Source organism: Cottoperca gobio, chromosome 7 (genome assembly GCF_900634415.1).
Source record: "Cottoperca gobio chromosome 7, fCotGob3.1, whole genome shotgun sequence".
Taxonomy (NCBI): Eukaryota; Metazoa; Chordata; class Actinopteri; order Perciformes; family Bovichtidae; genus Cottoperca; species Cottoperca gobio.
The window spans coordinates 18,345,897-18,363,998 of NC_041361.1; the positions used below are offsets into that span (position 1 = coordinate 18,345,897).

Sequence of the window (18,102 nt, forward strand, 5' to 3'; positions counted from 1 at the left end):
CTAATAATGACAAATGCTCTCATCAAATACAACTTATTCTAACCAGCAGGATTCAGTGTCTATCTGGACTACAGCCGTCATCTGCAGTGCAGCCAACCGTTACAAAACACACTGAGAAAACACCATTTACTTTTATGCTGTTCTACCGCACCAAGCTGAGTGTAAGGGTATTAGCTCGTGTGTGTGAGTGTTCACATGTTTCATTCGAAACTGCCCACAGGTATCAAGCTGTCCAACTCAGCAGACTTTTGTAAATACCATGCAGGGCCTCAAAGATGGCCGAGAGCCTATTAGTTGGAAATGAAAGACAGAATATGTGAATCGCTGGCATCCGGCTAAAGGAGTGAAAGAGCATGATTGGATTCTAGCAAAGTGTGTGTGTGCGTGTGTGTGCGTGTGCGTGTGTGTGAACCCCAAACAATACTTTGAATGACTACACATGTGTATGCCAGTTAGTTTGGCTCGAGTTTGGGTAATTGCGGAACCAACCAGGGGATGTAGTCATTGTCATGAGTCATTCACACAAATACACACACCAACACGTTTGTGTCCGTATACATACACACCCACTATGTAGCACAGAGGCTCTCCACCACGATGTAATTAGGCTTGGTCACTGCAGAGACGTTGTAATGGATAACCCTGTCTGAAAATGGCCGGGGGGCAGCACGCATAATTGAGCATGCTGGTGTCTATGTGTGTGCATGTGTGTGTGTATGCTTCACAAGGGAGGGCTACAAAAGTGGCAAACCTTGCCGCTGGCTTTTTTAGTCTCGAAGTACTCGCTGGATTATTTGTGCAGCAGCACCTAATGAACATGGAGTTTGAAGCCCTGTGCCTTCATGTGTGGGAGTCAGACATTTCACATTAAAAGAGTAAACCTTAAGATATTCAGCCTTAGCATATATTCAAGGAACTAGAAAAGCTCTCGGCTTATATAGTTATATAGCTTTTCACAGCCCTGTTTAAGGAAATGGCTACAAAGGTAAAGCAATAGGTTTTTTTTTGTCTTTCAGACATTAGGAGTTTAACCGTTGACCTCACGGGTCATCCTTAATCTCTTATAATGATTCTTATAATTATATTACAAACTCGAACTTTCTTCGATGCTAAGCTGCATTTGGTTGTCTCGGTACCTGTACTCAATGACAATAAAGTTGAATCTAGTCTAATGTAATATTGAGATATGAGCCCAGCGATGTTTTTATAGCTGCACTATTAAATCAAATAGAAATATTTAGTGGCTCCTGCATCATTTTTTTATGAATTTTTCAAAATGCGTATCTCTGGTAAATGTTGACATTTCCCTCTAGAAATTAAAGTACATTTCTGTGGAGCTCATTGGTGGGCCTGACAGGGTTAAAGAGGTTCAGAAAAAAAAGCATATTAAATACTGAAAGCATTTTATAAATTATGTAATATTTCCATCATACTATCCTTTAAACAGTGTATCAGAAAATCATCAAAATGCGGATGTTTGCGTACATATCAGAAAGCCACATGAAAGGCAGTGTGAGAAGCAAACACATTGAAGCAATCTTCAAAGTCAGTTTCCCCCATATGCTTGAAGTCATGGGATGCCGCCTGCTGATATGTGATGGGTTGATTTCAAAGGATTGACACAGGGCCATAACATCAGTGCATATAGAATAGCAGGGTATACTTCATCAGAGCAGGAGGTCCACGAGAGACAGTTGGTAGGTCAGGAGAGAGGCTGGTGTTCAAACCAATGAACGTGATACACGACCAGTCATTTGGAAATATGAAGTCAATGAATCACATATACAAAGGCTGTTTCAGCCAGAATAACTGACTAAAAACTTCTCTGGCATTTACAAAGCAACTTGTTAAAACTAACTAGAGATCAGCGCCAAAACACACGCAGGTCACAATAAAACACATTAGGAAATATGATTCTCGAAAATTACATGGCTGCTCAACACAACAAAACACAAAAGATTTACACACTAACTATTCCCAAACGAATGGCAACAATGCAGAAAGCATTTATACGGCAGACCCACAACACAAAGCCCTCATGTGCGGAGAGAAAATAAATGCTGACCAGATTGCAGGTTTCAAGTGTTTCAATCAACGTTTTCCTGTGTTTTTGTCCTTCTTGACTTCCCTTCCCATGATAGCCGCACCTTTAATATCTCTGCTAGGATTAGGTTACCATTCATTTATGGTGATTTTGGATTTACAGGATTGTTGCATCAACGTAATACAATACCTTGATTTGTCAGTTATATTACTAACTCACTGGATCAGTTACCGTCAGTTTCTTCTGTTCAAACTTCCCGTCCTCACATTCTCTGGCTGACGTTAGAATGTTTCCAGCTGACTGGTTAATGTATTTTTTGTAATTGTAATTCTTATATCCAAACCTGAGGATCTGTCTTCTAAAACCTACAAAAAAATCGAAGACAGAACACATTTAGTTACGAATGTGTAAATAATTATTGCTTATTTAAAGACCCCATATGTAATAACAGGGAGAATGTCATAAGCAACCTCTTCTGTCCTTCACTGTAGCTTTGTTACAGACACAATACATGGTAACCTATGATATGTGTATGTTACTCAGTGCAAAAGACAACATAAATTCACTGCACAGGACTGATGGGGCAGCCTTGTAATTGCATTGCTGCATTTTAAGTACTAAGGCAGCTTTTTGCATGATTGTTTAAAATATGCATTGGCTTTTTTACTTCTTAGACTCAATGTGGAGCACTGAGGCATCGTGTGGTGTCACACTGCCATACAGTACCGGGACTATTTATACAGCATCATCCTGCAGACTTCTATTTTCTGACTATGCGTCAGATAAACGCAGATAATAATCAATGTCAAACCAACATACTTTGACTTAAGAAACAGTTGCATAGTCTTATGAAAAGTCTAACTCAAATGGGAGACTGTCCGGGAAACAATAACACTTCATTAAGTGATGTGGCGTCCTGCTGGAGGCTGAGGAGCTCTTTCAGGCTGCAAATGACTGATCCTGGACTACAGATACATCACGTTCCCCTCTTCGCCTGCCTTCCTCCTCCTCCTCCTTCTCCTCCTCCTCTTTCCTCCCTCAGTGACACTGCCAACAGATGAATCCTGCCAAGTGCCTCCCCAGGAGAAGTGTTTGTGTGTCTCTCTAAATCTGAGAGTCTGTGCAGGCGCGTGTGTGTGTGTGTGTGTGTGTGTGTGTGTGTGTGACTTTGATGGCAACATTGGCAGTAATGTGTCTAATGGAAGATAAGCAACACTCTCTCAGACAAGTCTTCACAGCCAAGCACTTCCCCCAACATCATCATGCTGAGTGCAATAGAGGGAATACTCTCTCCCCCTCCATATTTGCAAGTGCACGCGCGCACACACACACACACACGTCACAGTGTACACCCATGCAAAGACATACACACACAAGCAATACGAGAGAGTGACGGTTTTGATCATCTGTCTCAAAGCTGCCTTTATCATCTCTCACACGAAGTTCTCAGAGCCCCGTGCACACACGCGCACACACACCCCCGGCGGGTCAGATGGTGAGTCCCGGAGATGAGTTTTAGTCACAGAGGGACACCTCAGAGAAAGTGTAGCTTTGGATCGCCATGCTCAAAGCGGACCGCAATCATTTCTCCTCCAAAGTACGTCCCCACACACACACACACACACACACACACACACACACACACACACACACACACACACACACACACACACAGTGAAGTGCTTTGCAAGAGAGTGAATGACGAGCGCAGCAGAAGGCACTTATAGAGAAAGACAGAGGGAGAGTCCTTAACTGCAGGCTGACCCCGCAGCTTGTTTGTGCCGATTTTAAAGAGTGTTCTGATCGAAGGGGAAGGAAGAGGAAAGGAGTTAATTTTACACACAACGCAGCGAGCAGTGACAGGCGAGGGAAGGAAGGCGAGGCAAGAATGATGGAGACCGAAGGTCTAAGTCCACATTGTCAAGCAATGAGCACCTGAAATGCTGCTGTTTTTTCTTAAAGGTTAAGCTGATAAATGGGCTGCTGGTATCAGATACAGCCAGCCAGTGTTGTCCACTCACACCACTTCCTCACTCACCACAGCTATGGTACGACTGTGAGCTGGAGGGAAGTTTATGCTCCAGGCATATTCTATTCATTAATTTACATTGTTCTATTATTTCTCTGTAAGTTCATTATTCATTTACAGACCTATCATACTGCAGAGCTATTGGATATGTTTCACCTGAGCTGCAAACCCTGCACAAATGTATCTTCTCCACCTTAATAAAAAATAGATTCTGGAGAGCTACTGAATACTGAAATGCACTGCATAGCATGTTGATTATAAGTGCAAAAAAAGCTGTTTCAATCCAAATATTGCAGTAATTGCAACAGCCAACTCTAAAATGCTTCCAGATTGCAATTCAGCAGAATTGATTTGCTTACTATTTAAATGTTTGCCAGCAACATACGTGAAAACTATTAGATTGCAACTATTAGATGCAAGATTATGTAAGGTGTAAGGTATGGTGTAAGACTAGACCTCAGTATTATACACTGAGATGGACAGTCTGCTGGGAAGAAATAACATCTGCAAATAATGTCGAGTACAATTTATCTTTTTATAATTCCTCAATTAGAAGAGTTTTTAAATTGAGAACAGTAGTTTCTTCAGCTGATTCAGTATTTTCTTCCTCTTAATGGGATGCTTTAAACCATGGTACCCTTTCCTGGAAATACCCGGATGTTTCCATCACTCCCTCTTGACTAAATTCAAAAACACTGCACCTCAAATAAACTCAATATTGTTTGCAAAATGTTTGACAGTAAAGTCATCTCCTAACCCAGCGCTAACTAGCTAGCTAACTAACTAGCGCTTTGAACTATCTGTCAGGAAGTGACTATAGTTAGGCAGATTATCAATAATCTATGAAGCATTCATAGTCACCAGGCATCTTATTTACTTTAGGGTCCTTATTAAGAGGCTCACGATGCAGTTCATTTGGATGAGATCACTCCGATGAAAGTCTGTGTGTCTGACATCTCTGGCAGCCCTCTCTTCTCACTCCTCCGCATCAGAGTGCCAAGTTGCCTTGTTCTGAAGTTTTCTGTCTCGCCCTCTTCAATGTGAATCCTCATCTCATAGAGCGCGGCCGCAGCAGCGTCTGTCAGCGCGTTGACTGTGTTCATGCTTCATTCCATAAATAGTTTCAGCTGGGCAGGGTATGCAGACTGTGCCTTCAGTCTTTCCCTGCAGCTTTTTATTTACATCCCATACAAATTTCCATGTGTTGTCTTGGACGAAGTAAATTTGAAAAACTACTGGCCCCAATTTCATGAAACTGTCATGTGGCAATCCTTGAAGTATAACCACTATCATAAAGTACATCTAACTGGAATCACTGTTGCATCAGTGAACGGTTGGAGAGCGCCACAATGAACACCTATGCCAGGAGACGTGTTCAAGATTGATTTTTAATGTCCTCCTGAGACAACTGTGGTACGGTGGTATGGTGCAGCTACAGTAATAATTTATCTCCTCTCTGTAGTTAAACCCAAGCCGCCCTCCAACACTTGTCTTCTCAGCGAGGAGTATATACTGAGGTCAGGACCTAAATACATTGGCTCTACCTACCGCTGAGCACCGACAAGCTTTAAAACTGTCAGCATGTCCCTCTCTCCTCCGCTCCCTCACATGTCCTTCCTGTTTGTTCGGACACTTTCCTCCTTCTACTGCATGTGTCTTTGTGTTTACACACAGAGGGAGACAGACAGAACGAGAGCGACTAAAGAGTATCTTAAGTGGGAAAAATACATTTAGGCTACATCTCATATAAAGAATATCGAGGCTTCTGTGACTATTGAATTTGCACAGAAAACAATTACTAATAAATTGAGGTCAACAGAGACTCCTACCCACACTCTTTAAGAGTTCTCTTTTATAGGCATATAAACAAAGTTTTGTTTTGGAGTTTTTGTTATACTTAATTTTGACCCTCAGATTTGTATTTTTATAAATACAAATGTTATAAAACATAGAAAATCTGCTTTTGCTTGACAGATGACTTTAACGACTAAATGTTTGTCAAAATTGTCAACAAATGTTTAAAAACATTTTAAAGCGTGGTGGTAAACTGCCAACAATCACTGGTCTATATGTTAAACTTACTTACAAAACCTGCGTGAGAACTTAAGAGAGGAGTTAAGGCAGATTTAACATTGATCAGATTAGCAGCAGGCCAAGGAACAATAACATCTTCCATGTTTCTAGTATAGTGGAAAATCTAATATGTAATATATTCTAATGATCTAGCTGAATATTGTTAATCTCTCCGGTGTGATGAAGCAGCTGTTCATGTAACTTTCATTTTTTTAAAGCCAACACTGTTGATTGTTTATATAGTGCTCCTTGGATCTGTGCCCATAGGAGCTGATGTATAACTGTGTACTATATACCTGACGGGAGTAATGAAAAACTCAAAAAACTAATTATCAGCGTATTTGATTTTGAGTTTTGTCAGAACAGTTGTTCTTCTATACCCACTGCTGTGACGACGTCTGGAACTCCGCTATCGTGTCCACACACCGCCATCAGAAGTGAGGTGTGAGTGAGAGGGAGGCGAGGAGCAGACGGGACATTTGGTGTCTAATTCTGCAGAAGACTCCGGTAAACCCCACAAGCTGCTGCTGAATGTTTGCCAGTGATACTGCATTGGCCACTGTTAAATCTTTAATAGTCTAACAGCAGTGTGTTGTCACTGCCTCTGTGCTCCAGTTTGCTTTTAGTGAAAGACCTATTTTCCCCTCGTTACATTTATTATACAACACACACATCGTTAGAAACGGCCATTAAAGGTTGTAGAGACGGGATCATAAAAGGAGGCTTAACCATCGCAGGCTGTGATTGCATCTGTGCCAGACCCGGGTTAATACTCCAGTATATTCCTCTCACATACAGTCATAGTGTAGAAGAGCAGCCATGCCTGAAGCCTTTCAAGGGGGTGCAGAAGCCATAAAGGATTCGGTCTTCGCTGAATGGTAAATGATTCACCTGTTGAATTGGAAAGAATGGTTCAAATTCAATCTAATAATGGGTGCCAGAGAGGTGCTGGCTTCTCCGGTGATGGAGGTCAACACCGGGTGAAGATATAAGATGAGTCCTGAGTGAAGGCTCACAGGCACAAATATCTTTTTCAGTCCAGTCAGTAGAGCCAAAAACACCAACTGTGAAATAAGACAACCCAGTCAGCTTTTTGTGGGCTGCCTCGGTGAGAAAACATGGGATTCAACAAGACATGCAGATTTCTAAAACTTTGCTAAATTGTTCATTTAATTGTTGTCTTTTCATCTTTATTACTGTAGCACTTATGGCATATGACAGAGATACATTTATCAACATCGGAGAAGGAAGCGTGGGGATCGGGTGAAGCGCAGCAGACCTTGAGACGATCACCGCCCACGGCATTTTACCACCATCCAGCCAGACCAACAGAAAACGGATCCAAGTTAGGAATTTGATAGGATTACATTTGGTTAGGTCAGAGAGTTATGGAATATTAAATCATCCATCTTTACTCACTACATCTTCAGCTTTCTTATCCTCGGGTGTGCATATGCTTTTTTTCACGTTTACTTCACACTTCTTTTTGTAAAATACTAAATGTGAAATTATCGGTTATCTGAAGAAGGTATCGGCCACGAGAAGCAGGCTGTTTATCGTATCAGCTGAAATAAATCTATATTGTGCATCCCTAATCTAAATGCCTGTTAGCATTGCTCCTGCCGTCTCATTACAATCGGTTTTCCTTTGAAAAGAAAAGCATCTTATTGGCCCAACGGCTCATTTACCCTTCACTGATTAATGAATGCAATTGATTGGCCAAATAATCGCCCGGCTGGATAACCATACCCTAATTAGGAGTTAATTGAAAAGTATCAATGACCAAAGCAGCGTCGAGGCAGAAAGTAGGACAGAACATTATGAAAATCGAGCTTCCTTTTCTTTTTCCTCACTGTTCTCTGTTCCAGCTGGTGGAGTGCCAGTAAAGGAGAAGTGGGATAAATGATGACCCCCCAAGGGGCTCGGGGACCACCAATACAAGCCAAACTTACAGTATATTCTCAGAAAAACAAAGGAAGACATTTGCTCAGCTGACCCCGTCGTCTTTCCATTTATTTGGTTTTACTCGCCGTGGTGTAGCACACACTCTGAATTCACCTCATAACTATGGATGTCAGTCTAAAAAACGTGTTCAAATTTACCCATGCAAATATAAAGGGTTAAGGAGAGTTCAGGTGGGTTTATCCTCGTCTTCTTCCCGGAAAGTCTGGTCACTCCCAACACTGCAAATCATCAACTTCAATCCATCCAACAATCCTATCAGACTTAACTTCAGTATTCAATTAGGAAATACAGTACATGAATCTGCCCTTTTTTCTTTCATTCTGTCTCCGGGACAAAACAAAAACAAGTGTATCTGTACACACTCATTTCCATAAAGATCCAACACCCACTGAAGGAAGAAATATCTCTTCCTTCAGGCACATTATTCAGTTTGAAATGATTCTGATGCGTTATGGATGCCCCATCCTGCCATGAGATATTACTCATATTGCTCATGAATGGCAATAAAAGGAGAAATACTAAATATTTGAAACCCAAATACAGAGAAATCCTTTACCATGACATCAGTCATTTACACAGCACACGTCGTGCTCACGTGTACAAACCTCAGTGATGATTTATAAAGATATGATATCCTAAAACCAGAGCGGACACAGAAATCAACAGAAACCCCCAGAAACATCCCAGTGGGACTCCCTTATGATTGGAGTCATAGAAGACATCATGCAAGACAGCTACGAGGAACGCCACATGGATGAAACGGAAAAACACCAGAATCATCTTTAGACAGAGACAGAGGTCACAAGCTCAGGGGAAAAGACAAGTAAGTGTAGCTTGAGTTGAAGGACAAATTCAACCTCTTGGGATTAAATACTTTTTTGCTTTCTTGGGAACTATTGACGTCCCGAGCCATAATTAAAATGATTGGTATCCGGGCAGATCCAGGCAGACTGTAATGAATCTGCATCGGCTAAAATAAAGTTGATAACATGCGATCCTTTTGTTTTGTCCACCTCAGTTGCAACACGTCAATTTCAGAAGACGAATTCTCCACGTTTGAACTAATATTCACTAATATTCACATCATATAAATGCATTTGAAACAAAACCTTCAGTATTTGGATCAAGTAGCTTGTGAATAATAAGGTGTGCCAGATTAAGCAGGGTACACTGTAATTTAAATAATACATATTTAAACAACATTTAGTTAAATATAAGTATCGGATCAGATTGGTATCAACAGATACTGATTATTAAAGGACTTGGATCAGGAAAAAAAAAAGAAGCTTGATCGGAACACCCCTTCTGGGAACATTCAAGAAATACCACAACTTGTTTCTCTGCAAGAAATTGAATGAGTCTATTTTCCAAACTATTCCTTTCACTTTCAAAAACATCAACGTTTCTCAGTTCTGCTTTCTCTGGACGATACACTCGCTCAGTGCTGCTTCCAAATGAGTTAGAGCTCAACTCGCTCTTCTCCAGTTTCCACTTATCGCTCTCCGTGGGTGGAGACATGACCATACCTGACGAGATAACTTTATTTGTGCAAATCAGTGTCTCAATTAAAGGGAATAGGAATGAGATTTGATGCAATTCAGGTGAATTTTTAGAGGCAAATGTTGCAGCTCAGTGTGTGGGATACACACTGTCATGTGTGTTAGAGGTTGCCAGGGTGGTTAAGCTGCTGGGAAGCATCTGAAAATAGAGCACATTTCCAGAAGTAATGAAAGTTGTTTCGGATCTACTGTAAATCCTCAAGGGCATTGAGGCATTCAGACTTCCTGCCCATCCCATCCACTCCTCCCTTTATTTTCCAACCCACACAGCCATCTGCAAGCCAAGCCGGCAGCGCAACAGCTGTGGAGATTGCCAGGCCGAGCCAAAGTTACCGAAAACAAACCGTGACAGAGTGTCAGACTGCATGACGTAACAAAATGTAAACACTTTGAGGCCATTTAGGGAAGCTCCTGGTGAGAGAGAGAAAGAGGCAAGTCTGAGAGAAGCTTGTTCAGTATAGATTTCACAGGTAAATAAATGACAATATTTACTTCCATCCATCAACTGACATCACCTCTGCTCCTCCTGGATGAATCACCCAGTGATCAGGAGAGAGCTGCAGCTCCCACAGAAAATGTAATCCTGTCAGTCATGAGCGCAGGCTCACCATACATCACTGTAACACCACCAATTACATCAGAGAAACAATCTACCACGTTCATCAGTATCCAGCCTTCCAAATGTGTCTGAACATCCACATTTAAATAAAACTACAAAACCTTGCTGGTACTAATATGATGGATAGACATGCACTGACTGAATGACAGGTTGATGTATCCATTGTTCAGACTGAAACTCTCATTAATTTAATGCCCGACAGCGAGAAAGCTCACACAATCAAAGAAAACATACATTTGCATTAGTTGCCATGTTATCAGCAACAGCCTCTCAGCCTGTGTGTGCTGCTCTTTGTTTAATTCCTCCTCTGCATGTGGGCAGATGGCATCACCTATGCCGTCCTCTCCACAGCCCGTGTGATGCCCCCCTCACATAAAAGAAAAAGGAATTAAAGGGAATATCACACCTACCGTTCCCAGAGATGTGGTTTTCCACCTCGCCGTGTCCAGCTTGCCTTGTGGAGACACTAAGTTGCATGTAGAGTCCCATGTAATGTAAACTCCCCAGCAGCACTCTGAACGCTCCCATTTCTCTTCTCTTTGATCTGCTCTCGTGTCTTTTTCACATCGAGTGGAGTGCACGTTTTTTCTTTTCTTTTCTTTTGTTTTTGTTTTTTGTTTGTTTAAATCCAGGTGACTTGTTCTGGCGAGAAAGGGAGTGAAATACCTGTGAAGAATAAAGAAGCCGCTGCAGCCTCTCTGTGTGCCAGCAGACTGACTGAGACTCTGCTTCCGCTCACTCAGCTCTACATGCGGCGGAAGGACTCTCCTATATATGGGAGGTGCCGCGGCTTGCAGTGGGGAATATCGGTTATGAGAGGAGTGATATTAGAAGCACGTTCAGCAACCCTAAACTTTACTACGTTTCTTTTTTCGCCAAGCAAATGCGGTTATATGAAACGATGGGAAACAACTAAAAGATTCGAAGCTCTAACATGTTGGTGTTGTTAATGTGTTTCATTAGTTTGAACTAAATAACACGGATAAACATGCTCACGCATACATTGTGCTCCAACATTAGCTTAACGAAGTGTTTGCTAACAGTGGGTAACAAGCCTGCTTTCGATAGTGGCTGTATCTCAGTGACAGTTGTATTTATTAGATATTTATGTATTTAATTAATTATTTATAACATTTCTTGAAGTAAAAGTAACTTACCTAAAGATTCATAAAAAAACTAACAATGTTAGAAAAAAATACTTCTGCTCCTGGTAACACTTTTGTGTTATCAATGGTATCTTAAAGGAAGACAGTAGTTTCTGACAAAGTTAGAGCAATTTAATCTTTCACATAAAAAGAATATTAAAAAGATTCTCAGTGGACTGGCCTCAGTCCTAAAACTGGGATGTCACGTACATCCATGCACGAATCAGAATTAAGTGCTGCAGGGATGACTTATTTTTGTGGGTCAACCTGGAAGTTAACATCGTGCTAGTTCCCTCGACAAAAAGGCAATTGGATTTTTATATTGGATTTTTGGAATAATGCAGAAAATAAGCTCTGTGGCAAACAAAAATGTATGATACAAAATTCTTGGGTTCGGCGTTATGACATTTAATGTTTCCGACAACCTCTATAGTCTCATTTAGCCACTTCAAAATTCACCGGTGGGATATTTACTGACGTATTTCATGTTGTAGAACAAAACATTAAAATATGTTACGCTTGAGTTACTCACAGACCTTATTTCACGCATCTAACCAAAATCCCATTTAAACTTTGAGACAAGGGAACCGGAAGTGCAGAAATTGCTGACTCATCTCCAGGTTTTAGGACTCATCCCAGCAGCACACTTTACCAAAACTTAAATCGGAATCTGATGACAGTTGGGGGAGTTGTTACTGTCACATTTCACAATTTTATAGCTCTCATAGCGTTTGATGGAAAGTCATTTTATTTCTCATTACCCATATTTAGAATCCTTTTTGTTTTGTTTCGACAGTGTCTTCTGTACACACAATTTGTTTCCATCTTTTAATCCCATGCAGCACAGCTAACCCCTGTTGTAACCAATCAACTGGCCTAACCAGTCTGAGGTACAGACTGGTTTCTAAAGAGCAAAACAATAAGACTACTCTGCTCTTCTGGAGGTCTAATTAAAATGGCTATGGCTTTTATGAGAGTTCTCTTACTGTTATAAGCTCCATCCCCTGGTTTGGACCTGCAAGTGGGTGTTTGATGCTGCATTTCAGCACCATGGACAGCAACACACCAAAAAGAGAGAATGCTGTGTTCCCTGACACCGGTCTTGTGTAGTGTTGGTCACTTATTGAACAGCAGAAGATAACATTTCCAGTCACAGGTCGCACTATGGGTTATATGGGCTATTGGACTTTATGGAACAGCATGTAAGTGCTTGTATAACCTTCATTGATCTTAAGCACTTTTTCCACAACAGGGCAGCATAGCCAGAGGGTATTATGTCCACCTTGTTAGGTAAAATTATATACTGTGTGTCCCATTTACTGTATTTCAAGGACACAACTCAGGGGAAGCCTTCCTATTATCGTTGCTAACTAAATTTATAAGTTTAATGATTAAAGATGTCCATCAAATATGTGGTCATGGGACTATAAATCTCCATTAGATGGGGCTGTAAACAATATGTTCATTGTTCATTTTCATTTGAATCCTAAAACATGTATTTGGGTTAATTCATATTATTTTAGTATGTTTTCATACAGTACAAAGGAAGGATATATGTTTTATAATATGCACACGTTTGTGTGTATGTAGGATTCACACACAATTACATTTCAATCAATGTTAGAATAGGGATATGAAAAATTATTTTTTAATAATTTCAATTGCATCATTAACTTTCAGCTATCCAGACCCCAAGACAGCAAACCATGTGGCCGTATGTCAGTATGAAGTGTTTTGGGTTTTTTTCCAAACATAACATTAAACCCTTTATATGTGTCCACAGTCTGCAGTATGTTGTTGCAGTAGCCTTGTTAAACCTGTTCTGCAGCCATTTTCAATTGTCGTTTTTCTGAAGGGCTTCGTGGCCACTAACACCATTCTTGTTAGTTGTTCCTTTTTTAATTCTAGTTATTTGTGGACCATTTGACATATACATTAGCAAGTGCATAACACACTGGAGGTCCTTAATTATTTTCAGTTCTTTGGCCTTTCAAATATATACGTATGGTACAGGTAGTCACCAGCTTTGCACAGCCTGCCTGATCCCCTGAAATCTTTTGATAGAGGCATGTTTCACCTCACTAGGTCTCTGCTTTGAAGAGCAAGCTCGGTTCGTGACCAAACTTTGGTGATTTTTACCAGAGCCAGGGACCTAGCTGTTACCCATATCTGAATGTCAACACACTGATTGGATTATCTGACTCCAATTACCCCCTTTAATAAAAAACATTTTCCCAGACGTTCATGTGCTTTTGTCTAAGACACAGCGTTCTATGAAAAGATGAAGAAGAAAATTGCACAAACTGTTCTTACAACGTTACATAATAGCGAACCGTAGGAAGAGAAACAACACAAAAGGGGTTAAGTAAAAAAATATAATATATACTTGATATTTTGTTTCTATTGCACGCTGTGATGCCTTCATGATGATCTCCAACTGATAATCCGTTAACCTCTGGGGTGTCATTAGGCTCACTTTACTGGGGAGCGTGCCTGAGTAATATTTAGCTTTGCCCCACTAAAACCATCATGGGAAATTAATGTGTTTTTGCAGTGTCCAATAACGTGTAGGGAGTGAGAGTGGCCAATTTGTTGGAGATAACGTCTCGAGGTCTGAGCCGAGGCCCTGTGCTGACCACAGCTGCAGCCAGGCAGTTGCACTAAGGCAGCAATTAACAGCTTTGACCATTGACCAGAGGTGGGACCAAGTCATTATTTTGCAAATCACAAGTAAGTCTCAAGTCTTTGCACTCCACTCCCAAGTCAACAATGCTCCAGACTGAAGTGAGAGTCAAGTCCCAAGTCCAGACAGGCATACTGCAATTCAGTTTTTGTTGACCACTGCATAGTTTTTGTACGCAATCATTGTATAATCTTTTCCAACTTGGTGTTCAGTAATGTAATGTTAGCTCTTCATAGTTCTCTCTTGCAACTTGATTCTGTCAGATTGGTTCAAACAAAGTGGACCTGGGGAATTAGAGATGGACTTGCTGGGTATGAATAGTGTTAACGTTAGTTGATTCAGGAAATGAATTGACTCAAAAGGCTCAAGTCAAAGTGATGTCACAAGTCATTAGTGTTTCAGTCCAAGTCGAGTCTAAAGTCATCAAATTTGAAACTGGAATCTGACTCGAGTCTAAGTCATGTGACTCGAGTCCAAGTCATGTGACTCGAGTCCACACCTTTGCTAACTACTACCTGTATGAGCATGTTCATGGCTGAATGTATCAGCTCAAAGTCTGCTGGTTGGGTTTAACACATACTACTTTTCCACCGAGGCAGTTCCAGGGCCGGTTCAGAGCTGGAGCCTGATTTCAAACCAGTTTTTCATTGTTTCCACTTCAGAGGCGCCGGCTCTTGGCCCCAAAAATTGGTTCAAAAGCCCCATATGTCAGAGAATTACATTACAGCCATCTTTCCCCTTATCATACTGCTTTTCACTATTCTGATGGAGGAAGCCACTACGGAGACCCTCTGGGGTCAAATGGTAGAAAATAAACCTTGATGTGTGAATCTGTGCAAACGACTTTGTAATCCATTGTATATTTAGGGCACTTTAATATATATTTATATATATACTGTAGGCTACTTTGAGGCATTTTATCTGCTGTTGTATCACTGTAATATTTTTTAAAAGGAACTCAAAATGAGTCTGTGATACTAAATAGTACATTTATAGTGACCTTACTATGCTTTAGGGCATTGTATGGTATCAATTTAATACGGTACTGTAATATCCAATCATGCAGTTTATAGTTGACCTTATTATTCCCATTTAGTATATTTTTTTTCCTATGTTGTGTATATTGATTTTTAGCACACAGTGGCCATGCTGTTATAGTCATTTACATACTTTTAAAGTTTTGTTTAATAAGAGTTGATTTCTTTTACTTGTTCTCAGCAGTTAAGTAGAAGCCAGATCCTCTACTTACATAAATACCATAATATCAAATAATACTCCATTAGCAGTAAATATTTTATTAAAGTAAACATATGTAAGTATCATAAGAAAATGTGCTTGAGTTGTTGTACTCATGGACTGTGTGATTTTAAACATCAAGTATTTTGTACCATTTGCCTCAACTTGACCTTCCTGAGGTTTTGTTTTTGTCTTAAGGTCTTCTTGCTAAGTGTTCTCACGTTTCACTGAGGGCCTGGTCACACCAGCTTTTATAACACCACAATTTCAAACCAAAATCATGTAATTGCAATGGAATGGCAGCAATTAGCAATCACCTTTGACAAACTGTAGACCGTCTTAACTGTGTTGACCTTATGGAGAACGGAGATCTGGAGAATATAACATGAACAAAGCTCCACAGTAACTGAGACGCAGATAAAGACGTTACTGTTGCGCTTCAGGTCCTGGAGGCGTGTTTGCACTAAGGCTTGTTGCAATGTCCCAGTTTTACATTCTTTACCAATCCCTGTATTTACTCTCAATAACAGAATACCTTCTCCTCTCAGTCCCTACTAAAAGAGAGAAGCCCAAAAGCACAGCAGTGCACAGTGTTTGCACTCAGTCATTCGGAAAATACAATTATTCTCCTTCCCCTCGGCTGTGAAATTGCTGTACAACCGCTGTTAAACACGCCACAGTCATAATCACTGATAAGAGTTGCATGGTGCCGGGTCTCCTCTGCTAAGACAATATGCAAACGACGCCCTGCCGTTATACCCGTCTTGTTACTGAGCGATACTAGAGACACTTTACCAAGTCGATAGATGTGACAGCTATCAGTGAACGACCCCCCCCCCCCCCCCAGTTCCCTCCCAGCACCGCTGTTTCCTGACAGGATTATAGAGGGCGTGGTGCACTAAATGAGCAATTAATGACACAGATATATACAATAGACAAGACACTAATACAAATAGATGCTGTGTCTGGTTTCATATGGGACAGAGTTTAGAGCTGAATACTCAAAAAAAGGTGTTCACATTAGTTTTAAATGTAAATACTGGAAAATAAATTCACCTGAGGGAGACGTAGGTACTGGTAAAACATCCACTCAAATGCCTCATCAATATGAGAAACCAAAGACCTTTGAAAACCACAATCATGGCCTTAAATACACGTACACACACTTTCAGGTAGCTCCGCTCGATGGTCGTGACATTTTGAAACTTAATCATACAAGGCTTGAAAGTGAGAAATATCCGACTCAGTGACAAGGAAGGGTTCTGTAAATCAAGGAGGTTCTGTTTGTTCGTCAGCAGGATTACGGAGAAAGTAATGGCCCGGTTTTTATGACACATGGTGGAAGAGTGTAACAAGGGCCGATGAAGAACACATTACATTTTAAAGCGGATTCAAATGGGGCAGATACACTAATTATCTTTGAGTTTGGTTAACATTGCGAGATAAGGCGGAGATGTCTTGACGGGACAGTGAGCAACATGCAACTAAAGACATAAAAATAGCTACCAAGATAACATGGGCAACTCAACATGGCTGGCAATAGTACAAAAATAACAATACGGCTGATTAATTGCACTATAAAGACCTTGGATATAACAGTTTACAAAACAATCTCCACTCAAGGTCCTCTCACTCATTTGTTGTGGAGATTTCGACAGTATCAGACGGTCTTCTTCAGCCGCAGTTTGCTCAGTTGTTAAAGGCCCCGTCACACATATCCGTATGGCAGAAACGTATGGCGGCGTATATGAAAATTTGTCAGAGTCTAAATACGTCCAACTTTTCATCGGATCGGCGTATGTACGTAATATGGCGTATACAAAATATCGGCAACACGCTGGTTTACGTTGCTATAAGGTAAGGTATAAGTAGTATTCGTTAAGAGCTCACTGTGTTACGCTGGGGTGCGTTGTTGAACGCTGATGTTTTCAGCATGTTCAAAATTACCGGACGTACCCGACGTGTGCTTCATAAGATATGCAGACGTTACGTGACGTTAGACATACGTGAATACGGAATACGTACGTGAATACTTACCTACGTAAATATAGTACGTAAATATAGTACGTGAATACAGTACATGAATACGGTAGAGGTACGTTAGATATAGGCTACGTCGGCTGACAGGTGAACCCTACAGCCAACTTATTGATAATGAGTGGATAACATATTTGTAACCTATTGTTAAACTTATGCATGACAGACGGAGTAACTTATCAAACGTGTTTCTACAGTACAGCTAGCGTTCAGCTAGCGTTTTGGGAGCTTATTGGGGTTTGAATATAGTATATAGGGTCCCTGTGAGGAGCTCATCCTCACTTCTTCACAGCACGTCTTGATGAATACATCAACCCATCATCAGAGAGCATGGAGGATGCTGAGAGGCTGCGACAAGAGTACATTCTAGCCGTTCTCCAGCATCAGCATGAACCAAATGGCACTTTTCCAGATCCGTTGGCCAGACGCTCTGATACGTTTTGTATAAGTAAGTGATACGCTATCAATATGTTGGAAATACGTATAATAATTTGTTATGTATACGTCAGCTACAATACCACTGTGGAAAAGTTGAACAAATTTTGAGCTACTTTTCATATACGCCGGCATGTTTCTGCAATACGGAACTGTGTGACAGGGCCGTATGTCTGGCGTGTTCGGCGTATCGTCTGCGTCCTTCAAACGATCACAACCTACCCTTAATTTATATCAACGTATTGCCGATATTTCATATCCGCCAGCATACATTTCT

General features: G+C 40.8%; 1 protein-coding gene across 2 annotated transcripts in view; it reads right to left on the minus strand.

Moving 5' to 3' along the window:
- vstm2la (V-set and transmembrane domain containing 2 like a) overlaps positions 1 to 11,035 on the minus strand; it is a 49,263-nt gene extending 38,228 nt beyond the window's left edge. For both annotated transcript variants that reach the window (XM_029436484.1, XM_029436483.1), the window contains exon 1: positions 10,700 to 11,035. In XM_029436484.1, the coding sequence (XP_029292344.1) occupies positions 10,700 to 10,817 (118 nt within the window). In that variant the 5' untranslated portion in view covers positions 10,818 to 11,035. The remainder of the gene's footprint in view (positions 1 to 10,699) is intronic.
- Between the last annotated feature and the right edge of the window lie 7,067 nt (positions 11,036 to 18,102).